General features: G+C 36.5%; 1 protein-coding gene across 4 annotated transcripts in view; it reads left to right on the top strand.

Moving 5' to 3' along the window:
• Positions 1–9,493: 9,493 nt before the first annotated feature.
• The window catches only part of PPP1R12A (protein phosphatase 1 regulatory subunit 12A), a 142,196-nt gene continuing 123,871 nt past the window's right edge, over positions 9,494–27,818 (top strand). For 2 of the 4 annotated variants that reach the window (XM_028105517.2, XM_028105516.2), the window contains exon 1: positions 9,496–9,963. In XM_028105517.2, the coding sequence (XP_027961318.1) occupies positions 9,727–9,963 (237 nt within the window). In that variant the 5' untranslated portion in view covers positions 9,496–9,726. Of the gene's footprint in view, positions 9,964–27,818 lie in introns of all 4 variants that reach the window. The other 2 variants (XM_088025280.1, XM_028105515.2) reach the window with 2 other exon arrangements.

Raw genomic sequence — 27,818 nt, 5'->3', positions numbered from 1 at the left:
ACATCAGTTACAGAATTTTACCTATAAAAACAACTTGCAAGGAGGAATCTGAAATAGGATTAAAGTGAAATAAATTAAGATAACTTGAGAAAAAAATATCAAAGGAGGGGCGCCTGGGTGGCTCAGTTAAGTGACTCTTGGTTTCGGCTCAAGTGGTGATCTCATGGGTGGTGGGATGGAGCCGAGTTAGGCTCCTTGCTCAGCAGGGAGTCAGCTTAAAGGATTTTCTCCCTCTGCCTCCCCTCCCCGGAAATAAATAAATAAATCTTTTAAAAAATAAATAAACATCAAAGGAGTTACATGTAATTTATATATAACAGGTGAATTGGTGTGTGTGTATACCAACAGTAAGAAGGATGAAGAGTCAGAGGTGAAGATATGTACAATAGGTGTAATAATATTGGAGGCTTAAATAAAATTCGTATAGCTTGGGGAAACTAGAAGTATCTAAAGCCCAATATATATATAATAAGATATATTCCCTCTTGCTGAATGAAAGGAAATTGGAGGGGTTAAAAAGTAGAAAAATAGATTAGGTTAATGTGGAAGATACTTAAGAAAAATGGAAAGCTGATAGAGTTGGAGAAATTGTTCAGACTAAGAAATCCAGTGTCTATCATGTAGTTGTAAAGTCAAACAGCTTTGAGAAGCTATAAATTGTAGCTACTCTCTCAGACTCTACATCATCCTGACTTAGCCTCACATTTTTAACAAAACAAACAAACAAGTAGGTGACCAATAAACCAGTGAGCTTAATTTAGCATGGCTCATTTTCCAAGAGCCTTTAGTTGTGCCTAGTAATCACCAAGCTCTTCTCAAAGCTTCCATTCATTTTGTTTTTTTTTAATTGAGGTATAATTGACGTATAACATTATATTAGTTTCAGGAGTACAACATAAGGATTTCATACTTGTATATACTGCAAAGTGATCACAATAAGTCTAGCTTCCCTCTACAACTCCATTCAAATTCACCTACCAAATAGAAAAAAGGCATTGTCCATTCTGATCTAAATATATGACAGTTCAGGTGGCTTGTCATTGCACTGATGATTTCTCAGTCTTTGAGAATTTTCTTTTAAAATGAGATAGGTCATATTTTAAGCCTTAATTAGCCAAGATCTTAATTCTCAGCTTATGCCAAGGATTGATTAACTCTGCTAATAGCAAGAATGAGTCATAGGACAAATGCTTGAGGAGGAGAGAAATGTTTCACCGATAAATTAAGCCTCCTTCACATTTTATCTAAGCTATCTGAGCTACTCTGAATAATTCTGTGTGACCCTTTTACAAATCCTTCAATCATCCCCACCATTTTTATGGCAAATATGTCCCCTTGTTTGTATATAAGATCTTCAATGATAAGGTTATTATTCCTCCAGCTTTGTATCTTGTTTTGACTTTCTCGATGTTTTGTGTTCTGGTACTATTAATCTGTCCCTCTTTCTGCCTTTATGCATGTAAAATTCCCGATCCCTACACCACCTCCCCTACCTCCTTCTCACACACACATCATGTTTGTGCCTAGTCAATTTCCATTCTTCTTTGAGGATGAATTACCTTCTCAAAGATTTCCCTGATAGGCCATGCCTATCTGCCTTTCCCCTCAGCGCCCACTAAAATACACTCCTCTATGCTTCAAGAGTATAGATCTCTATCCCTTCCCTTACCCTGTAGGATGATATATATACATAGTGCTTAGAATGGGAATAGGCACTTAGTAAATTCTGTATAAGTATTAGCTCTTATCATCATAAAAATTACCTGTTTGAATAACAATTTCCTCCAGTAATGTGTAAACTCCTTGATCTACCGGACAATATCTTATTCATTTCCTTTAAATTAGTTCTTAGATTATAGGAAGTGATCTGGGAATGTTCATTGAAATGTAATATGGTAAGGGACTATTATTTATTGTGCCCTGTTTCAAGCAAGATTTATAAAATAGTCCCAAGGAGATGTCCCCGCTTTAATCCCTTGGAACTTATTTATATGATGGGATATCACCCCTGTGATTAGGTTTTATTATATGGTCAGTTGACCTTAAAATAAGGAGATTAGCTCATTTCAGCAGCTTTTAAAAGCAGACACCTCTCTCAGGTTGGTGGCAGAAGGGGAAGTAGAGACAGGAAGAAAAGCATGAGAGCCAGCATTGTGGCTGGCTTTGAAGATGGAAGGGACCAGGCCTAAGAAACAGAGAGGACTCTAGGAGCTGAGAATGACTCCTGGTCTACTGCCAGCAAAGAAATGGGACCTCAGCCCTGCAACTGCAACTTGTATGAGCAACTAAGAGCCTCCAGATAAAAGACCAGCTCAGCTGACACCTTGCTTTTGGCCTTGTGATACCCTGAGCATAGAACCCAGCTGAGCCCACTTGGACTTCTGATCTACAGAACTATGAGCTACTAAATGGGTATTGCTATAAGGTGTTACATGTGTCATAATTTCTTACTGCACCAGTAGAAAATGAAGTACATGTGAACTATATGCAGGACTCTTTACACAAGTATTGGGAATGAATCTCACTTAAAGACTCCTCCTCTTTTCTAATTTTCTATAAAGAACTTAATTTCAACCTCAACACCTGGGAACTCTATATTGGTCCTTGTTGGTGGTCTTTCACCTCTACCAGGGTTGTGTGTGTCAAGTTTCTGAGATGACAGTACACAGTGCTACTGTGGTCATTAGTCATATTTGTACACTAGTTTGCACACATGTTTGCATACTGGAACATCTATCCTAGCCTGTATGATCTCTTCAGGTGTCTTCCTGACATTCAAGTCCCAGCTAGGGGTAGGTTTACTGTCAAACTTCAGGGCCTCTCACTTAACAGGTCCCTTCCAAGGCCCTATACTTGATTGTTTGAAGTTGTCCATCTTTTTTCTTAGAAAGGAATCACCAAATTGTATAAATGTGAAGCACCACAAAACCTGGATAGTCCCTCAGCTCAGAACTTTCCTGATTAACTAATTAAAGTATTCCCTTCTTCACTCTCCACCCCCACAGTTGCCGCTAACTTCAGACATTGTCTTTTAGTTTCTCTCTCATCTGAACTTTTTTCCTTCACTACACTTTGCAATATGTGAATTTATTTGTTCATTTAAAATGTGTTCATTTTCTGTCCCTACCCACTAGAATGGAAGCTTATTGAAGGCAGGCACTTCATTTATTTATTCCTATATCCCCAGAACCTAGGATAATGATTGACTGATCGACTTCAGGTCTACCAAACTGCTACTGGTTTAGTCTATTTGGGCTGCTATAACAATATACCATAAACTGAGCAGTTGAGAAACAACGAACATTTATTTCTCACAGTTCTGGAGGCTGTACCTTAAGATTGTATCTTAGGGTTGAAGTACAAGAGGACTCAGTGTCTGGTGAGAGCCCTCCTGGTTCATAGACAGTAATATTTTCACTGTGCCCTCTCTTGGAGGAAGGGGCCAGGGAGCTCTCTGGGGCCTCAGAGAGCACAAATGGGCACAAATGACCTAACCAGTTCCTGAAGGCCCTACCTCCTGATACTATCACCTTGGGGGGTAGGATTTCAACATATGAATTTGGGGGGGGACACATATTCAGACCATAGCACCTGCCAAGTTTGGGGCACAGCTATGTTTGGCTAGGGAGAGTTCCAGGCATAGGCTCCAGCCTCTCTGGTGCAGCCATTCAGCCATTCATTCTCAGATCCTGTCACATTCCAGGGACACTTCCGGGGATCAGGTAGCAAATCCACACTGCTCTAGAGACCCGCCAACTTCTTTCTCATCCTTTTAGCCCAGGCATCACTTTATTCTCAGTGAGGTCCTTTTTTCCCATGACAGAACCCAAGGGTAGATTAGGAAGACCTCTCTGCCTGGTTCCCCCTTCTCCACCCTAAATGAAAATAATAATTCATGATAACTATGAATTAACACTGTTCAAGGGAGGATAAAATTTAGAAAAATGTTTCTGTTTGTATTGACCTATAATACTATGTAAATGTGGCTTCCATAAATCTCACAGCCACCTCGTACACTACTTCCAACCAGATTACTAGCCTTAAAGTCTTTTAAATAGTAATTTGGGGGTGGCCATTTCAAGCGAGGAAGGAAAATGTTTTGAAAGCAACTTCTGCTTTCCTCCCTGCCACAAACATCCCCTGAAGCAAGGAAGCAGAGTGCTATCAGCTTAAATGAGGGAAGGAAAAAGGCAAATACAAGAAAAGAAACAAAATCTCAATTTTTTTCTTTCTTACAAACATTATTCATTTAATCTGAAAACCAGCACATGAAGCTGATATAGTATTCCCACCTGCCACAGCTGAGCAGTCATTACCAGTGATGCTGTGTCTGTGGTCACTGCTCATGTTCATTCTCACTAGTAATTTGCTCTATACAGTTTTTTGCACTCTGGTTTCTGGAGGAATTTAGAAACTTTTGCTATGATTTGAGCTGAAGGACATTTGAATAAATCCCTCAACTAAATGCTAGTGTTCCAAGATGGAGCTCATGAACCTAAACTCTCCTTCCAGATGTTGGAGCAGAATTTAGTTGCTCTTGTAATTTCATTGCTATGGAGGATGACACTTAGCTATGAAGTTTCTGTCATGTTTTCTCCCGGAGCTCATAGATACTCTTATATAAATAGGCCTTCTAATGGCATTGCCTTGATGTCCAGAGGAGGGTGTGTCATGAAGGCCCTTCTTGTAATCCTCATAAAATTAATTATAATTATTATACATGGTAATTAAAGTCAGCCAGTGTTCCCCAAAGTGTAGGACATGTAGAATGGTAGTACACGAAGTAATTTTAGATGGATGGGACATTCAAACACCAGTGAAGCACTTAGCAAAAAGGCTATTCTCTTTTCAATGTACTTTAATCTTTGTGATTATGTAGAAAAATAACAGGTTGATGTTAATATACCCAACACTTGCCAATCTTCCTTTTTTAACAAATTGAGAAGAGGCCTTGGGCCTGGAACCTAGATAGGTAACATAACTAGTATAACATTTTGTTTTCATTGCATTTGCTCTTAAGGTCTTCTTTTATTTATGTCAGTTGGAAATGTTTTCCACCTACAAAAATGACATAATGTTTCCTTTAAAATAAATCTATCTTAAAAAATAAATCTAAGTTTTTTTTAAAGGTTAAAGGAAACATTTTAATAGTATTTGTGGTTTCTGGATCAGGCAAAAATCATGACAAAGTTTGGGGAACACTAAATTAAGAAATTCATATGAATGGCCATGTGATGTTCCGACACTGACCATGATACAGGTTAAGTCATGTGCATTAGAGGCAAGTCCTCATCTTTTTAGCACTATTTCTGTACTTTGAATTGTTGCCAGACATTCATCCGATTGCCTATTTATGGGGACCAGGGGAGCTTCGTGAGAATATCAGCCACAAGTAAATGTATGAGGGTTAGGTTTTTGGGATGAAGCCAGATGTGACAGAGCATTTACCCTGAAGAGTTAAAAGCAAGATGACTTACAGAGTAGTGGACCATTGGGTCTCGGGGTGAGGCTGACTTTGTAACCCAGAGTCAAGGCAAGGGCTTAGATGCTATGATCTAGAAATCAGGGTTGTTCTAAAAGTAGAGTCTGAAGCAACTTAGGGTGATTCAGGGTTGGTCCCAGTCAACAATCTGGGTGGGACTGAATATCTTTTGATTCTAGCAGATTGTAAACTTTTCTTTAGGTTCCTAAAAACAACATTTGGAAGACATTGTTACACAGGAGAAGAGAGGCTAGCCCAGGTGTAGAGTACAGGAGATAAGACCAAACTGCCTTGTTGACTCTCCTATTCTCTACTGTATAAAAGTAAATTAGAATTTCAGGTTTCAATTAGGGATGAGAACTTAAATGTATGACTTTTCTTATTATCTTACATACACTTTGTACCAAAATACATTTCCAACTGTATAATAAAAGTTAACATGGAAAAAGATTCACTGAACAGAAGTTGGTTTTTGGAAAATTTTAGTATCCTACATTGTATTACTGAGATATACCTTCAGTATTACAAAGATTATAAAGGCTGGCAAAGCAGTGAGCTATCAATTAAGCAAAGAAACAATGTGGATCCCAAGAGTTAACTATTTTTTTTTAAGATTTATTTATCTATTTTGAGAGAGACAGAGACTGTGCAGGAGGATCATCAGAAGAAGAATCTTCAAGCAGACTCCCTGCTGAGTGCAAAGCCCTAAGTGGGGCTTGACCTCACCACCCATGAGATCATGACCTTAGTTGAAACCAAGAGTCAGATGCTTAACTGACTGAGCCATCCTTAACTATTTTAATAATTAGAGATTGACTTCTTTTGCCATGTAAAAAAGCTTTTTACCATCTGGCAATTGACCAGTCTTTTACCGAACAAAAGGCTAATTCTCAAATTTTTATTTTTTGCTTGGGTTGACTTTAAAATTTTCCTTTTCTCGTTCTGTGTTCACATATTACAATATAATTGAATATATTTTCAAGTTTAGATTCATTCATAAGTAAATAAACAAATCTCCACATTGTATAGGTTGGTACTAAGTTAAGGCCATACACACACAAGCTTTTGTGCCTATATTACTACATTCTCTAGTTGTTCTTCTTTTTATTTATTTGTCAAAGTGAGAGAGAGAGACAGAGCACAAAACAGGGGAAGCAGCAGGCAGAGGGAGAAGCAGGCTCCCAACTGAGCAGGGAGCCCAAAGCGGAACTCGATCCCAGAACCCTGGGATCATGACCTGAGCAGAAGGCAGACACCCAACCGACCTGAGCGACCCAGGTGTCCCTCTCTAGTTGTTTTTCTAATAATAAACTTGATTATAAGTGTTGTATCATATTATTGCCGGATTCTCTCTCAGAGAGAGAGAACAGAAAAATATCTAAGCTTCATGTGTGTAAACATTTAAAATAAGTTAATGATTTAATTAAAAATTTTTCAAATTGATCATAATTAACAACTAAATTAATGGTTAGTAGGGGATATCTGTGATGTAATTAGGCTTTTAAAAACCTACATATTCTTGGGATCATCTACCTGGCTCAGCTGGTTGAACATGTGACTCTTGGTCTTGGTGTTGTGAGTTCAAACCCCATGTTGGGTATAGAGATTACTTAAAAATAAAATCTTAAAAAAAAATACATATTTCCTTTTGACAACTTCCTGCATGTAATTAAGACCCCAACATGACTGATGATTTGCTGCAGCAAAGAAAACCAGTTAGCAAATTAATATAGTTCAATTTTTATTTTGTATTTTAATTTCTTCTTCTGCTTAAAGTTTGAAGTTCACTCAGCTACTAAAGTATTATGAAGTGATTAGCTTTGTATTGTTGTTTTTTAAATAAGAAATTTTGCCTCTTCTGGAATTAGCCATAGGTCTTCAGTATTTATTCAATAATATCATTTAAAAAAAAATCCTCCCTACAAGGCACAGCAGGGGTGCAGTTTAAGACTACTTCCAATGAGATTAACATGGAACTTGCTGACCCTTAGAGCTGGGGAAAGAAAGCTAAACTCAGTGAAATTTGCATACAATAGCCCAGGTGGGTTTTTGTTGTGTTTGTTTTGTTTTTGACTGCTAGCCTTTGGTAACTGATACTTAGCTATTTATGGTTTATTAATAAACTGTCATTTTATTAATTCTACATTTTGAAGTACTTGAATCCGAAATAGCATACTTCCCATCAAACTCTTGTCCACACGAAACCTTGAGATACCAATCTGTATTTCAGAGGACTTTTAAGGGCTACCAAATCAACCATAACATTCTTGGGAAACAGTAAGGGTAAGTTTGTCAGTTTTTCTGGGTAGACAGAAAAGCTGACAAGGCAGTTCTCAGATTCCTTTCTCTTACTATAAGAGCTATATTCTGGAGCTCTTAGAGTGAATAGAAATTTTATTATTTTAGCATTAACAGTTCTTCAGCTCCTAACACCATCATTATTCAAAGGTCTGATATTACCATTGGTGCATTTTATGCATGTTACACTCACTTTCTATTTCTACAATATTTCCAGTGGAAATATTTTTACCCTAATTTGGGTTCTATCATTATCCTAGTTTTTGCATTTCAGAAAATTCATTCTTACAGGCAGGTGGCTTCCTACTTGCTTTTTACTCAATTATTTTCTCAGTATGATAGGCTGCAGTGTAGTCTACTGGAGGATAAGAAAAGCTTAATTGTTCACTGCTGCATCCCCAGCATCTAGAACAATGCCTGCCCAGTACAGGTGCATAATACTTGCTGAAGGAATCCTAATCCTGCTGCTGAGTAAAATTAATTAGTTCTTTGGGGAATCAGTCTAGATGATCCCTAAAATTCCATTTAATGGTAAAAAGTAATGACTTTTCTTACTTTGGCTCTAAATGTTCTAAAAACCTGTAGTGGATGAAAACAATGGAGTGTTTAAAAAATCTATCAATTGGTGGAGACTGCAAATAGATGGCTTGAAAGGCTTTAGCTATTGTTACAAGTCTTGTATGTGGTGTCAAACAAGACAAAGATAAAAAGCTTTTTTTTTTTTATGATTATAACGATTTACAAAGTCTTTTTTTTCCGGACACGTAACCTCAAAAGGTGGTTTAAATATCTCATTATGGTCAATGGATCGCCAGTGCCTAGAACAATAACCGGCACATAGTAAATATTCAATAAATACCAAATGAATTAACTGCGTAATATTAACATTCCTTTGAACTCTGGAAGCAGCTGGGTCTTTACCCATCCTCAGAAAGCAATGGAGTAGGAACCAGAAATCCCTTAAAAGGTTAGGACCAGTAACAAGGCTGTTAAACTCACTGGTAGTACAAGGCAGGCTTAGAGCACTGAAGAAAGGGTAAGAGGACTCGAAATACGCGTGAGAGAAAAAGCAAAACAAAGCAACAAAAAACAAGCATAAGAGGAAAGACGTTTCTACAGTGGAGGTTGGCAGGAAGCCACTGCAATTAACCGCAGGTCAACCCTTGTTACCAGGCGGTCACCGAGGACTGAGGTCTGGGATAACTGACACCAGAGCCCTCGGCTACACAGATCCCACTTTTAAGAGCTTATCAATACTGACATGCCCAAGTTCATCCGAGTTCCTCAGAAAGAGAAATCATAAGCGCCTAATTCACGTCCTATCCTCCATTCCATTCAAATAACGCAGCCAATAGGAAAATCCTCCGCCCTGAGCGAACGACTCTGCGGAGCTCAGACAGCCCTGGAGGCAGGTCGGCCCGGTAGAGGCGGCGTACAGCCCAACTGTCGGCCTCCGGAACCCCAGGAGCCCTCAGCCAGGCGGGACAACCTTCCTTCCGTGTCTCCGCCCTTCCAGGTTGGTCCCAGCCCCCGCAGCCCGGGCGGCCTGGACCACACCCGCTTCCCTCCGGTGGCCTAGCCGCCCCCGCCGCAGTTCGCGGGAGCGCTCTTCCTGGGGCGGGCACAGGCCTAGGGCGCATGCGCACTGGCCGAAGGGCGCCTCCCTGTCCGGATCTCGCGAAGTTACGTTAGATTGGCCGCCGGTGACGGGTGGCCGGGCCGGGGGCGGGAGGGCTTCTGGGGTAGGAAGGGAGGTCCGCTCGGCCGGGCGCGCCGCCCCAGTGCTCTGTGGGATACTGGAAGTCTCGAGCTTCTCCTCCGGGTTCCCAGCCCTCCTCTGGCCCGCACTCATAGAAACAGTCACACACCCCCTGCCTCCCCTCTCTTCCCTCTCCGCCTCCCCCTTCCCCCCCTCGCGATAAGAAGACCCGGCGGCAGGAGAGGGGATGAAGATGGCGGACGCGAAGCAGAAGCGGAACGAGCAGCTGAAGCGCTGGATCGGCTCCGAGACGGACCTCGAGCCTCCCGTGGTGAAGCGCCAGAAGACCAAGGTGAAGTTCGACGATGGCGCCGTCTTTCTGGCTGCTTGCTCCAGCGGCGACACGGACGAGGTCCTCAAGCTGCTGCACCGCGGCGCCGACATCAATTACGCCAATGTGGACGGACTCACTGCCCTGCACCAGGTCTGTGCACCCTGCCGCCGGCTCTCCTGACTCTGCGGGTTCTCGTCGGCCTCCCGCTGGGGCCTTCTCTGCGCTCTCGGCCTCTGGAGGCTGGGGGCGGCGGGAGACTCCCTGCTGCGGGGTGAGGGGGCGGCTTCCCGAGAGGGAGGGGGGAGAGAACTGGTGGTGGGAGGGCTTCTGGCTTGAGGCCCCCTTCAGACTAGTTGATGCTGGAGTTGGGAACCGGGTGATTTCCGGGGAAGAGGAAAAAGGGACTGTGATCAGCTTGGGGCCCCAGGGCCATTTGTAGACGTGTGTCTGGGATTTGGGGTCGAGACCGGGTGGGGTGTACTGGGGTTGTACCTGGGCCCGATGTCAGTGATATACTTGGACGACGGGGTTGCTAAAGAAAACGACCAACAAGAGGCATTAGGGACACTTGGGCAGATGGACGTCTTTGGCTTGTAGATGGGCATTGGATTTGCTCTAGTTTTTAGGACTTGATTACAAATTATGATGATAATAGTAGTAATCAAGAGCCCTAAGTCTAGTGCCTGGGCGACGATTTCCTGTTTTCTCCTTTATTACTCTTGGTCATTGGGGAGGGGGAAAACGGGATGTAATTAGCTGATCTGCTCCGGGTGAAAGGGAAGGGATGGAGGTGGATAAGGTAAGGAAGCGTTCAGAAGGGCTTGCCCACCGCCGGACCCGATTGTACTGAAGTGTCTTTCGGAGAAGAGTTTGCCGCAGTGTCAGAGATCCTCGAGCCTCACGTCTTGGGGTGTGCACTGGGGTTAGAAAGAGAAGAATAAACACGGGGCACGCTTCTCAGAGCCGATTACCAAACTCTGATTTTCCTTTTGGGGGTGGAAAAAAAGAAAGCTGTTCACAAACTTTTCTCAAAATGGATGCTTTGTGCATATTAAAGTTTTATAGTAGTCTGATTGGGATCTCTCAATGTTAGCCAAATAAGGAGAAACTATTGGCAATCCAGAGATAATGTTGCTTTGCCTTTAACAGGCCAGAAGCAACACAACCACGTAGAGTTCTGCATAAAAAGCAATTTTTAAGTGATGGTAATAGGTGACAAGACACAGACTCTTTCCATTTTCTTAGTGGGCAATTTGGAATTACTTAGAAAACGAGTTCACAGCAATAGCTTCCCCTTAAAATGAAAAGATTTGTAAACTGTCTCAAAGTTGCCTTAATTATACGTGGAAGATCATAGCTGTATTTTATTTAATAGTGTAACAAAAACTTGTTTGAGAGGTTGAAACTTAAGGCTTTATATTTTATGAATATTGCCTTGCTGCCTTTTTAAAAGGTGTGTGGTGGCATTTTCCTTTTACTGCTTCCTGTTTGGTGAATGATGACCGTTTTAAGTTTTATTTAACTGAATTCTCGTATCAAACTTGGCTTATAGCCTTTGTTTACAAAGTTGACTTGATGGATTGAAATCACTGACAAATTGCAGGACAAATCTGGAATTCAGAATGTGGCACCTAGTAAAAATACAGCGCGGTCGGTAGTTGTTTTTCTATTCCGTAAATTTAGAGTCTCTAAAGTATAGCATACTTTTTATTTGGCTGAGGTTTATTTTAAAGCATAGCAAACTCTAGATTCTAAAAACATGGCATTGAGCATGAAAGAAACTTTAGGCACTAAAAATGATAATGTAGTTATGTAAGATGAAGGATCGTTCAAGTGTAATTTGTATGTTTTAGTAGGGAATTGATTTTGAAAGACACAGTTATTGTATGCTTAGGTCAAGGTACAGTTGGATAATGGTTTACATCAATATGTTTTATTAAAATTGTCAAGTAGAAATTTAAAATTTTCACACTTGTGGAGGGACCCGATTGTATTGACTTGGAGGAAGAGGAAATTTTCTAATGCTTATATTGGTGTAATATTGGCCTCGGTAGGAGAAAATACATGTAACAGACTCTTAAAGGGTTTTTTTCCCCTCTCAGTTTGGACATGTTGCAAGAATCAGCAGATTTATCAATATTTTCCTGATAAACTGAATTCAGTAGTTAGTTTGGCACCATATAGGTATAGTCTTTATTGGGTATTTTGTTTTAGTTGAGAAGCTTTTAAGCAGAAGTTTCAAAGTTTATGCATAATTATTTGCATAATATCTTTTTGTAGTTTATGTGCACATTCCTTAAGTCACTGACGCTAGTCTTTAAAATATCAAGTACTAAAATTTTTATCATGTTTTCTCCACTCTCATTTCTTTTTTATCAACTCTTGTACTTTTTTCCCATTGTGACTGTGAGAACAAGGAGTTTGCTTTGGGCAAATTCAGGACAACAGATAGTGAAAGGTGATAAATAAAACTTTTTAAAAAAGAATCACAAGAAAATTTTAAGCTTTTAAGAAATCTCTTGAGTGCTGCTTGTTTTAAATACTTAAGTTATAAAACCTAAAATTGACCCACTGATTTAATGACCCTTGAATAGTGTTTTTTTAATTTAACCTTTCAAAAGATCATGTGATACCTAAAATCTTTTTGCTAGTTTAATTATTGATTAGTCTTTTGGAATATTCATTTACCTTTTTGGTTTTAATCAAGTGTCTTAAATTTCACTGTCAGAAAAGTTTTAGAAATTTCACAACCCATAAATATACTTAATCTAATATTTTACTTACATTTTTAATGTAAGCAGCTTATATTTAAAAGTTTATTGGTTGAATGTGCCTTTTCATTAGAAGTTACAAAAGCTACTTAATTTTCAGCTATTCTTTTTGTATAGAAGTATGTCATCCATACTGGAGAAAAAGCAGTGTTCTTGTCAAATTTCCTGTCTTGGTCTCTAGAATAGCCTCCCTCCCCCTGACTCCCATAGCTAGAAAACAATACTGAACAGTATTAAAGCTAAAGTAAACTTCTCATTTTCTGCAACTGAGGTCTAGGGTAGATTTTCATTTTTATTGGTGAGCATTAATCAGTTCTGATTTTATAGGTACCTGGTTGAGTTTTCTGCCTTGTGATCTGTATCTATATTTTAGTATACATTTATAAAGATTTTAGGAGAGTAATAGGGGTTTCTGTAGAATGCCTTATTGCTGATTACTCCTGATACTGGTATGCATAAATGTAGGACTGAGATTTCTTCAGTGTTGAGTTTAACCTTTGATTTTACTTTAAAATCTTATCTGCTTCCTCTGTGCCAGTAACTTCCAAGTCAGTTTCCAGTTCTCACATTTCTGCAGCGCTCCAGTGCCTCATTTCCATTTTTCTGGTGATGATGTATTGATTTAAAATGAAATATTATTCACTACGTTGTGATTTTATATTTAAAAACGTATATTTAAGTAGTAATATAGTAAATAGAGGTTAACCGCCTCTGCCATAGAATAGCAATTACTGCATTTACATTTAGCTTTGTGATTTCTTCAAAGGATTCTTATTCAAACATGAATCTTCATAGTTATAAATCAGTTTTATACTCTACTTTTATCACTTAACAGTTTCGATGCACATGTATATATGTTTTCATATCCTTAGACTTTACCTATATCCTTTTTTCAGTCTAAGTATTACTCAGTTAGTTTTACATCATTGTCAGGAATTTCTTTGAATTCAACCTGAAATAAAACTTAAATCTTTCTTCACCAAGCCTGCTCTTCTCATTGATACCTCTGATTCTTTTAATGATGTCGTTTAGTCTCTGGATCAAGCTTTAAGCATCCCAGTTATTGTTTATTCATCCCCTTGTGTATATATATCCAATCAATCTTCACAATTGCTTTTGCATCAGTTCTTTTCCTTGCTACTCTTATTATCAACCTAGTTCATACCTTTATTATTTTATCCGAGTATAGTAGTAGGTTAATTGCTTTCTCTGCCTTTATTCTCTCTCTGGTCCAATCCAGCATTCATATTGCTATCAAAATAATTTTTTAATAATATCACTTTCATTGTGTCACTCCTCTCCTTAAATTTTAAGTGTTTCATCATTTAGCTTGTAACTGGTGTATCTCCATTTGTTCTGTTTTTTTTACTGTTTACCTTTTTATTAACATGCCTATGGTCATGCTTTTTCTGCCACTAGAATATCCTTCCTCCCTTCTTCGCCAGTCAAATCTTAGTTATTCTTCAGAGTTCAATGGAATTGCCAGCCAGTAGGGATCTTTCTGTCCTTTGAATTTGTGTAATATTATGGCACTGGAGAAACACTCTTCTTCTGGGGTGCTCATTGTGTCTTATATTTTGCCTCTCTGCTGCTATTGAAACGCTTCTTACTGAATAGTGTTTGTTTTTAAGTTTGTCTTTCCTAATAGAGTATAAGCGCCCAATTTCCCACATGTTTGTATTTTCAGAGCCTGGCACATATTAGGTGCTCACTAAAGATTTATTGACTTGTATCTTTTACCTTGTATTATAAGTGCAAAGTTTTATACTTTGTATTTATAATATTTATAATTTGTATATTGTGAGATAAATTTTAAAGCCTTCACATCCAGTACTTAACTGTTTTTACACATAGTAGAACTTATCTGTTCATAAAACAAATGAAAATCTTTGTTGTGGATCTTCTGTGTAGATTTTTTTTAAAATATCTTGAGCTTTTAAAAAGTTCTTGATAATTAACTTCCTTCCTATTAAAAAACCCTAAACCAGTTTAAATCTTGGTTAAGTGGGAGAAAAATATTTAGTTGAGTCATCAATTAATTTGCCACCTTCTTTATGAGAGTCTGAGGTAGGTCTTATAGAGGAATACAAAGTAGAATTAGATCCATGTTCTATGCTATTATAGTTTTAAAATAAAGTTTTCCTTTTACTTTTCAATAGAGACAGACTTGCAGATAAGTTTAGTATTCAGTCCTTTTGCTCTTAAAATACAAATTTTATCAACTTTAAGGGAGCCATTTGAAGCTTCTTTGTAAAAATATGCAGTTCCCCTCTTGACAGTAAAAGGAATACTTTTGTGCAGTCTTTTCTTAAGTGCTTAATCTTCTCAGCCAAGCCTTTTTCACTGAATCTTAATCTGAAATGTAACTCTCTTTAAAAGTATTCTAATAGGGCTACTTAAAGTGTTTTCCAACCAAAAGGAGGAGAGATTGGAGTGGTTGATATTGAGTCTCTTGTTAGAGAATAGTGTAATTGCTATATATGAGAAATCTGTTTAAAACTGAATATAGAGTTTATTGTTTATTTTTGGAGGGTGAGGGATTGTTAAGATCTTAGAAGAATCTACTGAATCACTTAAAAATAACAGTAATATCTGTTTAAAAGAATGTGCGGTGTAAATTATTCTCTCTACATAATTTTTTTATTTGAAAGACTATAACACTTTATGCTGATGGCCCTTAAAACTCTTTGTTGAAACCATCCTAAATCCATTAAAAGGAAAAAAAAACCTAAACAAACAAAACTTCTAACCCCTCCAAACTGGCCCCTCACTTCCTGCAAATAAATGGACAACCCTAGCCATATATGGGGTGCCCTGGTAAGGCACCGGTGCCCGCACTGCTGCTGTTACAGTGTCTTCTCTGCAGTTGCTGCCTTTGTGCTTCCTGGCAGCAGTTTTGTGGTCTGACTTTCAAGTGTCATAACCAAGACCATCTTTCATGTACTTCAGCTAGTGTGATTGCAAGCTGTGACTGAGCATTTTCTAGTACAACCAGCTAGAAGCACTAGATAGAATAGAAGAAATTTGTTACCACATTTTACAAGTACTGTTCACATAAGAAAAGTACTTGTACTTAAAAAAAAAAAAAGTCTAGGAGCTCCTGGCTGGCTCAGTTGGTGGACCATGCAACTCTTGATCTCGGGGTTGTAAATTCAAGCCCTGTGTCGGGTATAGAGATTACTTAAAAATAAAATCTTAAAAAAAAAAAAAAAGTCTTGTTAGGTGATTTTTTTAAAGATGACTAGAAAGATGACTTATATGGGGGTTGGGGAGTATAGAAAATTATTTTGTTACTGCTATAACATATTACTTCTTGAGGGTTCCTGAAGTTGGTTTTCATTCCCTTTCTGCCTGAAAAATATTGCTGTTTTTACCCCCACTTTTCTTTTGAAATTTTATGGGGTTCCACAATCATGTTGAAAAGATGGAGTATTGGCATTTTGGTATACCTCTTTGAAAGATTGAGGACCTCCAGAAGTCCTTTTGAGTTTATTCTAAGTTGGAGTTGGATATTAGCCATGACTTATCAGTGTTTTATAGAGAAGTGAAATTGGCTGGTGAACATTTGCTGAGGACTTGTTATATGTGGAACACTGTGGTACATGCTTTTACAACCAGTATCTCATTTAATTCTCACAGCATGCCTTCTTTCGTGCTCAGCATTACCAAGATAATAAACAACAGAGCTGGATTCTAACATGCAGGTCTATCTGATTCCAAAGCCAAAACTCAACACCATGCTAGATTTCTTCTTTTAAATCTGAAGAAGTATTCTTAAATCTTCAGTCATTATGGTTGATGACTAGTAGTTAGAGATTTCTTAGTTAATCAGCTGAGAATCGAATGAAACACACACTACACACACACACACACACACACACAATTTTTTCTTTAATTTTTCAAGATTTTATTTATTTATTTGACAGAGAGAGAGAGACAGCGAGAGAGGGAACACAAGCAGGGGGAGTGGGAGAGGGAGAAGCAGGCTTTCCGCAGAGCAAGGAGCCCGATGCGGGGCTCGATCCCAGGACTCTGGGATTACAACCTGAGCCAAAGGCAGACGCCTAACAACTGAGCCACCCAGGCGCCCCACACACAGGTTTTTCTTCATCTACGTTTGTTTTAGCTAGCCAACCCCTTTATGAGCTTTCTGTGGTAACTGAAATGCAGTAGTACTATATCTAAATTAATCTCAGAATCTGCCCTAATTTTTAGGAACTGCCAAAATTGTTTTTGACTGGTCATTATGTGCAGAATATTTGATGGAGTGCTTTGGGAAGTTGCAAAGGAAGTTACAAAAGCAACAAAAACTCCTTTTTTTAGGACATAGAATTTAGTCTTTAACCGTCTCTATTTTCCTTCATCCTAATAATAATTTATATTGCTTTAGGCATTTTTAGGTATGCATTTATAGTACATGCTTTGTTTATATATTTACACACACACTTAACTTTTAATGAAGAGATGTTAGAGAGATAAGTTATGATACTCATATCAGTATTAATTAAAAAAAAAGAAAACCTTGAGTTTGTCATTACCATTTAATCTGCAGTTTACTTCTTGAACAGTGATTATATTGGTATTTATAATTAGGACTTGGGATAATACATGAAATGCTAATAAAATTAACTGAATTAACTTATAAATTAGTAAAACAAACTTTTTAATGTTAATCATGTTTGATTTTAATTGGAAGCCTTGTGTTAGTAGGAATATCCAAGTTATAAAAATATTTTTTAAATCATTTTGCAAAATTTAGCCAAATTATGTTTTAGATCTTAACTTGGAAATGGCAACAGAATTTTTTTTCTTATTGGTAATAAGTGAGAGCATCATTTGAAATGTGATTTACTTGTTGTCCATTAAATCACTCATTCCCAGAATTTTAACATTTCATGCACCTGTAAAATGTTTGCTTACGTTTCACTGACTAAAAGAGGATAGCCTACTTTTTATTTGCCAACGTGATCACCTTATACTATCATCACCGTTTTCATAAAGAAAAAATACTTTAACAACAAAAGGCTATGGTATCCAAATAAATAAAGTGGGGATTCATGTCAGTCTATAACATTATTACTGTATTGACCAGAAATTTTCTTGATAGTCTTTTCATGCAAGTAGAGAGAATATTTGAGGATGAACAGATTTCATGAATGACTGTATTCCCTGTGTCCTCCTTTTGGTAGAATATGATGGCACTCGGGTGGTGGCAGGCCAGATCATTAAAGTACAAGTGCCTGGCCCCTGATTACCCAAGATGGAGCAAAAAAGAACTTACCTAGAGAGATTCAGAAAACCAGTGAAAGTGACCCACCAGTTCGTATTTTAGGAACCATGAGTTTCATATTTATATTTCTGTAAGCCTTTGCACGTGTAATCTTCCTCTGGAATGTATTTCCTAGCTTATTTATATTAAAGCACATCTCAAAGCACGAAGTGTAGACTTGCATGACCACTGCACACAGTGATTCTCTAAATTACTGTTTAAACTCTAAGTTTGGCACCCAAACGTTACCAGCTATTGTTAGTATATCTTATCTCCAGACAAAATAGTGGATTCCTTCAAATAGGGATTTTGATTCATTTTTCTTTAAATCCTCTTTGGTATTTGAATTTTATTTTAGCAGGTGCACAAAGTTTGTTGGTTAACAAAAAAATTGAACACATTGTAGACCAATCTTGTGAAGGGCTGAGATCATAGAAAACCAAATGATGACAGTTTGTGTGAGTAAACACAACAGAATTAACAAACATTAAAGATACTGTAATAAAAGTGCTTATACCAGTAACTTGCTTTTACAATGCTTAAAATGCAGAGGTGGCCATTGTTATAGTCAAAATTTAGCAGGATCTTAGATTTATTTTTGAAATGGAATATATTCCTGATTACCAATATAAGCAGAATTTTGCTCCATTTATGCAATATATTTTAAAAAATGAATTTTTTTCAGACAAATTGTTGGTTGTTGGTTTAGGAAAGGAGTCCTTAGTATACTGGCATTAGAAGCTAATTCATATTTTCAAATGATTTTAATCACAGTTTTGTTTTGTTTTTTTCTAAATAACACTTTCACTGTGGATCACTGTATGCTGCTAGTATTTTCTGACCTTATTTGTATTTTGGTTGTTTATCTTTTCATTGTTATGCTGACTAACCATAAAAAGACAAACTTGAGCTCTGTGTTACTGCCGTAAGTGTGCTTGCTTGACTCGAATGCTCTTTCATGGGTGGAGACATTCCACATTGTCATGTGTTGTATAGGCATTTCTGAAATGACATTCGGTAGAAACCATGAAAAGAAATGAAGGCATTCCTCAGCTGTCACCTTTTTAGTAATCTTTTTAAATGCCTTATGTGCATTGAGTGAGATATTCTGCAGGGAGAGATTCACTTAAAAAGCATTACTTTAGCTTGATTATTAAGTCATATTTGAGCTGAAATTACATTTTTTGTTAGTTTAACATGTTCTCTAACAAAAATATAAGGTTATAGAAAGTTTGTGTCAGTTTCTTAAATACTTGCATAGTACAAAAGAGAAATTTTGTGAGAATGTGAATTGATACCCTCTTAGAAGTTAACCATGTGGAAAAGTATATTTTCCTGGATTAATTTTCAAAACACACACATACACGCATACCAGTTACCTTTATAGGAAACATACTAAAGTGTGTACGTTTTATTTAGTCTTATTTTAGATGATTATAAATGTATTCCAGTGTTAATACTTTTGTTTGGAACATTTCTGGAACTCTTCAGCTCCAGGATGCTCTTTCGAATATCTTCAGTACTGAAGTGTTTTGGTTTTTTTTTTTCTTTTCTTTCAGGAGAGTTTAATTTTGAAACGGATAGTTATTTGGTGACCAGACCATATGCCTGGTGAACATGGATAATCATATTTAATACCATCAGTGATTAGATGATATTTTAAAAAATGCTTATTTTTAATTGGAATATAATCATATCGAGGCCGTATTGGATTTTATTTAAGTCTTTTTACATTGGACTTATATATGCTTCAGAATTTCTTCATGTTAACCTGGTGTACTCTTTGTGTTCTAGACTTTGTGTGAAATAAGTCAGTGTTTTAGCTTGTGATTTGAACATGGTGTTTCTTTGTAGATGTTTGTTTTCCACAAAAGATTTTGATGCTACTATTGCCAGATCATGACACTGTATTTCGTTAAGAGCTATTGTTTTTCTCAGAAGTATGTTAATTTGTACAGTTTTTCTTAAAAGATTGGAACAGATGACATGTTCAGCAATCTGTATATCCTTTCCAAGTACATGGAACAGTCTGCATAAAAACTGTCTCATATTCAGGTTTTTTTTTTTTTTTCATTACAAAACGTCTGTTGCTACTTAACTCTTTTGACCATCATTTTTTTTTACAATAAAATGTCTTTAAATGATCATCTCCAACACTTTTACTTATCCTGTGATAGACATGAAAAAGCCTTAAGTAATTACTAAGCCTTCAGTGTCTTCTACTCTTGCTTTTTTGTCCTCCCCATCTCCTTTTTACTTTAGAACATGGCTTACTTTCAAGTTTGTTTATCATTCTATATGTATTTTATCCCAAATAAACATTTAAGAATAATTATTTAAGTAAAGTATCATAGAAAAACATAAAAAAAAAAAAAGAAAAAAATACTGGGATGCCTGGCTGGTTCAGTCAGTACAGCATGTGACTTTTGATCTCAGGGTCATGAGTTCAAGCTCCATGTTGGATATGGAGCCTACTTTAAAAAAAAAAGAAAGAAAGATTATTCAGATTTTCAGGCCTGAGGCCTTACTAAACCTTAGTAAACTCTACTTTATCCATTTTTATTCAGTATATAACTTTCTATAAATGGGATTCTATTTAATTTTCTGGTTTATAAACTTCTTTTTAAATTAAACTTAAATTAAACAAAATACTAACACTTGATAAAACATAGATGAATCTTAATGACATTATGCTTAAGTAAAGGTAGCCAGTCACAAAAGAACACATTGGATGATTCCATTTATATGAAATGTTCAGAATAGGCAATATATAGAGATAGAAGATAGATTAATGGTTGTCAAAGGCTAGAGGTGTTGAGGGGAAATGGGGAGTGACTGCTAATGGGTATACCATTTCTTTTTAGCATGATAAAAAATGTTCTAAAATTGATTGTGGTGATGGTTACACAACTCTGAATATACTAAAACTGTTTCAGTTCTATACTTGAAATGGGTTATTGTGTGATGTGTGAATTATATCTCAATAAGCTATTAATATCTTTATAAAAATGAAATTCTCAATTTGTGTTCACCACTAAGATTGAGGCATTGGCAGAGGCTGTAATTACCTTCTCCTAGTCCCCCCAACTCCCTAAGCTTAGTGGCAGAGAGGATGGCCAAACATTATCCTTACCCTAACACAGCTTGCAGCGTACTGAGGTATGTAGATAAATATAGAAGTAATTATAAATTTATGTCAGTCATGTGTAATGATATATAATGGTAGTAGTACAGAGTGCTGTGGAAGTTTGTGAAGGCACGTCGTACCCAGAATTGGGGAGCAGGAAGGCTTCTTGGGGAAAGTTGATGTTTGAGCTTCTGAGTGATGAGTAAAAGCCAGGGTTGTGAGGGACAGAAAGATGTAGAAAATTATTTCAGAGAGAGGGAATAGTATGTTCAAAGAGAGCTGGAGGTGAACAGAAGTGTTGAAAGATTTTAATCAGGTTAAATGAGACAATAAAATTTTCTCTTTAAGAAAAATCACTTTGGCTGCAATGTGGAGAATGTACTGAAAAGAGAACAAGACTGGGGGCAGGGAGACTAGTTTAGGAAACTGAGTAGTCTAAAAGATGAACTAACTTAATGGCAGTGGAGTTGGAAAATAGTAGATGGACTCAAGACATATTTAGGAAATAGAATTAGTATGAATTGGAAGTGGATTGACCTGAGGGAATAGGAGTCCGAGATGTGCGTGCACTTGGCTTCTGGTTTGGAGTGGAGTGAAGGTGCTTTTCACAGCATATATTCTATTCAGTAAATACTGTGTGCTTACTGTATAGGTCAGAAGCAGAGTATATTTGAATGCTATTGGGGGAGACTGGCAGTAAACAAGAAATTATAATGAAGTGCAAAATGTATGCAAAAGGATATACAAGTTCTTGAGCCAGCATGGAGAAAGGGTGGCCTGACGATAAATAATAAGTCAAAATCTTGTTTGGAGGTTTTTTTGTTTTTTTTTAGTCTTGGACTTAGCCTTTTTTCTTAGATCTCCGTGGTTTTCTAGAAATGTGGATACCAAATAGAAAATGATTTATGAGGCTATAGAGAAACCAGAGGATAAGGATTCATGGTTAGACTTTTTTTTTTTAAGATTTTGGTGAACTATCTAAAAATAAATGCAGAATTTTGTGTTTGTTTTTCCTGTGCCTTTCAAGTTCAGAAGAGTTCATTAGGAACTTAGAAGTAAAGCCAGATTTACTTTTATGATATTGTGGGGGAGAACAGAGTATGTGTTTTTAGGGGCTTCAGGAGGTGGAGCACAAAGCTGTTAGGAATAAAGTCATAGTAGTAGTAACAATCTAAAAGTCTTTTATTCCTAAAATAATGCATTGTGAAAATAAGGTCAGATTAAAATGAGAGATGAGATTATATTTTTTTCAGAGCATGTTGGATTTTGCTCACAGTGGTACAGTTAAAGCATTCAGTCAACAATCTAACTTTCCTCAGTTTCTAAATTTACTAAGTTGTGTTTTCAGGGAAAGTAAAGATAAAATATTAGTTATAAATAAGAAACTTACAACCTGATATATTTCTTTTGTCTAATACATTTTTTATTCAAGTATAATTAACATATAGTGATATATTAGTTTCAGGTGTACAATATAATGATTCAGCAATTCTGTACATTTCTCAGTGCTCTTCAAGATAAATATACTCTTGATTCCTTTTATCTATTTCACCTTTCTCCTCACCCACATCCCCTCTGGCAACCACCAGTTTATTCTCTATTTAAAGTCTGATTTTTTAAATTTTTTTTCTTTTGTTCATTTCTTAAATTCCACATGTGAGTGAAATCATGTGGTATTTATTTGTCTTTCTCTGACTGACTTATTTCACTTAGCATTATACCTTTTAGGTCCATGCATGTTGCTGCAAATGTCAAGATGTTCTTTTTTTAATGGAAGAGTAATATCCCAGTGTGTGTGTGTATACCACATCTTCTTAATCCATTCATCTATCAGTGGGCACTTGGGTTGCATCCATATCTTGTTTATTATAAATAATGCTGCAGTAAACATAGGGGTGGATATATTTTTTTAAATTTGTGTTTTTGTTTTCTTGGATGAATACCCAGTAGTGGAATTTACTGGATTATATGGTAATTCTATTTTTAATTTTTTGAGGGACTGTTTACGGTCCACAGTGGCTGTACCAATATGCATTCCCACCAATAGTGCGTTAGGGTTCCCTTTTCTTCATATCCTTGCCAACATTTGTTATTTCTTGTCTTTTTGATTTTAGCCATTCTGGTAAGTGTGAGGTGATATCTCACTGTGGTTTTAATTTGCTTTTCCCTGATGATTTCCCTTATTCTTTTACCTAATACATTTTAAAGGTTTTTTGTTTTGTTTTGCCCAAAATTTTACTAGAGTTGCTTTGAGTATTTGTGACTTTTTTGCATTTTAATACTTTTTTAAGTTGCACATTTAATGAGAAAAGTAGCAGTTGTACAAAGGTTATGTGGATTATTTTGACCTTGAAGCATTTTTAGACTGGTTTCAGCTTAGACAAAATAGGAAATGGTATTATATTTTAAACTTTAGTGCAGAATTAACATGGTGTCTTTTCCCTTTTCAACCCACCCTTGACATTTAAAGCTAATCTGGGATAGGGGGTGGTGGGGAGAGATATATGTGTTTATGTGAAAAATGGATTGATAGTACATAAATTGTTCTCTTTCAAAAAATATTTAAGTATCAAAAAGTTAGTTTCTAGACTGTATGGTATGATTCCATTTTGGGGGAAAAAGTTGTTTGCATAGAAAAGAAATCTGGGGAAATTACTCCCAACTGTTAACAGTGGTTATCTCTGGGAGGGAAATAGAGCAGATTTCTAATTATGTCATTTTTTAATTCTTTTAAAACAAGGAGAAAAAATGATGAAGATGAATCTGAATTGGAAAAGAATGCTTTAATGACTACTTCCAGTAATGTATTAAGGATTAAATATAGAGATATTGATAAAATTTATGGATATTTGTTTGCTAGTCTTTGGCCACTCAAGGAAGCTGGTGTTGATATTTATTTCTGCACTTATGCCTGCCTTTTTTCTTAACCTTTTTATTTAAAAAGGAAAGACTGATTGGCAATGTGTTGGATACCTTGGGAGAGTTTTAAAAACAAGTAAGAAAATTAATCAAGGGGTTAGTTAGATATATTTTGAAGCTTTTGGCAAGTGGACTACAGAAAATTCGGAGAAAAGGTAAGCATAATTCCCGGAAAGACAGCTAGTCTTTGAGGAATAAAGGGATTTTAAAAGATAAAATTTGGATTTCAGAATTTTAAATAATTCCAGTGGGAGAAATGTAGAGAAAAGATCTAAAAAAGCAATTTGTATACAGTGAACTCTTGCCTTGTTTATATGAAGAGTAAAAACACTTAATGATAAGTATGTTTTAAGAATGAATTGGAAAATGGCCCCAAATCTCTAAGAGTAGAATCAGGAATGTTGAAGCTCAGAGTTACATGAATTTTGTGAAAATATTTTTCAAGACAGTGAAGAGAGGCCTTAAAATTTTGTTGTTGTTGTTACTGAAGTGTAGTTGACAGACAGTGTTATATTGGTTTCAGGTATACAACATAGTGATTTGACAATTGTATATGCTATACAATGCTCACCACAATAAGTGCGGTTATCATCTGTTATTTACATTATTATAATATGATTGACTACATTCCCTATGTTGTACAAAAAGAGGGCTTTTTAAGAGGTGTAAACTGGAGCAAGAATAGGAGGAAGTAACTGATGGCGTGGCATTTAAGTTACATGTTTTTACATGTATAAAGTGGTCTTCTACTCTGGCAAAATTCTGATATCCATTATTAAACATTGTTTTAGAAGAGATTGTGTTGATCATTAGATGCCAGATTGAGTTTTCTGAAAACTAAGTTATGTCGATCTATCTTTAACTTCCTTTTTTGACAAGGTTGGTAAATTTAAATGAGGGAAATGTTGCGAACCACATATAGCTTGATTTTTTAGTAAACCACTTGGACAGGCTTTTGTTAGATCTTTGTGGTTAATGTGACAAAAATGTGGCATGAATATTAGCAGGATTAGATGGATTAACTGCTGGATGAACCATCATATGCACGTCAGTGATTAATCAATCACTCAGTGGCAACCAAGAGAGAGGACTAAAGTGGTGGTCCTTGCATTCTTAATTTTGACCCTATCCTATTTAACATTTTAGTAGATCAAACTGTAGGAGCTGAGAACTTCAAAAACATAAAATAGTTTGGTTTTAAACAATAAGATGAAAAGATACTGGGTATTAATGTAAAATATCTGTTAATATAGTTGGTATAGATCATATAGGTTGGTAAAGATCATCTTTGACAAACATGAAAAAAAGGCTACTAAAAGTTTAACAGCAAGCCTCGTGTCTGACAACAGTATAATAATTTTAAAACATACTAAATCATTGTAAAGCTAAATTAGTGTTTAGATTTTTTTAAAAAAATCTGTTCCTCTGTACTGTGAGATCACATCTGTAGAACGGTATCTAGTTCTACAGTTTGAGATTTGTCTACTATTTGAGTAGGTATTACCAGCTACAGCCTTCTTTTGATTACCCCCCAGGAGCATGGCTTTGTGTAACAAAGTTCTGCTGAGAAAAACCTATATTCCAATCCATTTTCTAGAATTGTTAACAAATTTATACATAATTACATACACATACTTGCAGTTCTTCATATGGTCTAAGATACCCGCCCCCTAAACTATCAGCTCAGCTATTTTCTTTTGCACCTCTTGAAAAAAGAAGGGAGCTAATTTTCAAAGGCATATACCTACTTAACCACTAGTAGAAAAATGTTAGAAGGACCTTTTGCACATATTAGTTAGGATTCTTTAAGTAAGAAAAGAACTAGCCTAAATAAAGTAGAGCAATTCCCTGTAAGATTAGAGATATCTCATAGAATCTGGACTTCTGGAATGAATTAGAACCAGCAGCTCTCTGCAGCCCAGGAAGTACTCTATCTAAATTTTTCATCATTGTTTCTGACAAATCCACTTTATTTTTTTGTACAGCAAACTAGATTTCTTGTTTTCCTGATTCAAAAGGCAAAATATAAGGACACCAATAATTTTAGAGTTTATATTCTGGTCTAGATATCTAGAGAGAGATCTTTATCTAGATCTTGGTATCTTGATCTGAGTTTAATCCCAAATTCCCAGGAAAGGGAACAATTGATCCACCTTAGGTTTATTCATGTGTCCCCATCTTAGATCAGCAGTGGCTGGTGGGGCTGGGTCCCCTTTAACAAGTATACCTACTCTTAATTATAATTCTAATTGTAATGTATTTTGAGGAAATGAAAGAGACCTTAAATAAGAATTAATGCATTAATTTTAGTTTTTTTATTTTTATTTATTTATTTTTTTTAAAGATTTTTATTTATTCATGAGAGACAGAGGGAGAGAGAGAGAGGCGGGGGGAGAGAGAGAGAGAGAAGCAGAGGGAGAAGCAGGCACCCAAGGAGCAGGGAGCCCGATGCGGGACTCGATCCCAGGACCCTGGGATCATGACCTGAGCCGAAGGCAGACGCTTAACCATCTGAGCCACCCAGGCGCCCCTAATTTTAGTTTTTTTAGAAGTGAAATTCTTTGTAGAATAAACTAAATTTAAAGCATTTTAGTTTTATGTAGCACTTACAAGATCAGAAAAAATTTTTAAGAACAAAGTAATTTCACGGAGATACACTTTTAAGGTTCATTTTAATTAGATGTCATAGTTAACGCCCCATTCTGTTCTGGTTAGGTCTTTTAGACTAACTTACATAAACCCTTTTCTTACCCAATAAACTCTTCTCTTCTTTACTCCCTCCCCCAAACGATTAATACTTGTTGTCAGTTACAAAATAATTCTTCCCCTTTTTATTGTGAAAACAATATGACATAAAGAGACAGAGTAGTTAGGATATAGAACTTTTAGTTTATAACAGATTCTTATACCAAGTGTGGGAATTAATCTCTCTGCATCTTCAGAAGGACCTATTTCATTGGAATAATAAACAGTAAATTAACACATAATAGTGTTTATATAACAGACACTGTTTTAGGCAGTCATATTTTCTCACAACGATCATACGAGGTAAATATTTTTAGTCTTACCATTCCATTATACCAGGGAAGAAAACAAGGTAACAGTTTTAACTACAAGGACACAACATAAATTTCAGAGCTGGGAGTTGAACAGGAGCAGTTCGACTCAACACTGTTAAATACTAAGTTATACTGCCTCTGTACTACTTGAATCTTCAGATTCCATCCATATGCTATCCTCAGGAATCCCTAGAACTAAATATAGGACACTAGTCCAGAACAGATCCAGTAGGTCAGTTAATTCCTGAAGCTGTCATGGTGTGTTCCAAGAAACTTTTTAGATACAGCCAGAGAAATCAGGGTTTAGCTCTTGCCAGCTAACATGCTCTACCATCCCAAGGCTCATTGTTTATGATTGTAGTGATATTTGAAAAGGAATTTAGGATCCTGTTGGGTATGGTTAATTTCTGTATTATCAGCCCTTGGGTCTAAATACCTTACCTGAAAAATATTAACTGAACATATAATGCCTAACATGTAACACAGAATTAGCAGGTCACAGGTCTTATGTTAGTATTTTATGTTTTCATTAAGTTCTTTAAAATGTTCCTTTTGTTGGAAGATATTATGCAAAAAGCTTATTAAGTGCTTCTTTCATTTTTAATTTATATATATGGGATTATATACCTGCTTTTCTCCTAGCTTCTCTTGTATTAAGTCATTTTTTCCATTACTAAAAGCTTGTTTGTTTTTATTGGCTAATCTGTTCCAACTTTAGAACTTCTACTTTTTACAGACTGTGGATGACATAAAAAACAAAAAGACTACAAGAAAAGCAGTTCCTAGTTTCAGCAAAAAATTCAAAGGCATCTCCTTTTTTGTTTGTTGTTTTTTTCTATTAATTGCTCTCTTCCTATTTT

This window comes from Eumetopias jubatus, unplaced genomic scaffold (genome assembly GCF_037043125.1).
Source record: "Eumetopias jubatus isolate StellerSeaLion01/CBP00866 unplaced genomic scaffold, mEumJub1_p1.0 scaffold_8, whole genome shotgun sequence".
NCBI lineage: Eukaryota > Metazoa > Chordata > Mammalia > Carnivora > Otariidae > Eumetopias > Eumetopias jubatus.
Note: the sequence above shows the minus strand (reverse complement) of the source record. Positions and strands in the feature narration are given on the sequence as shown.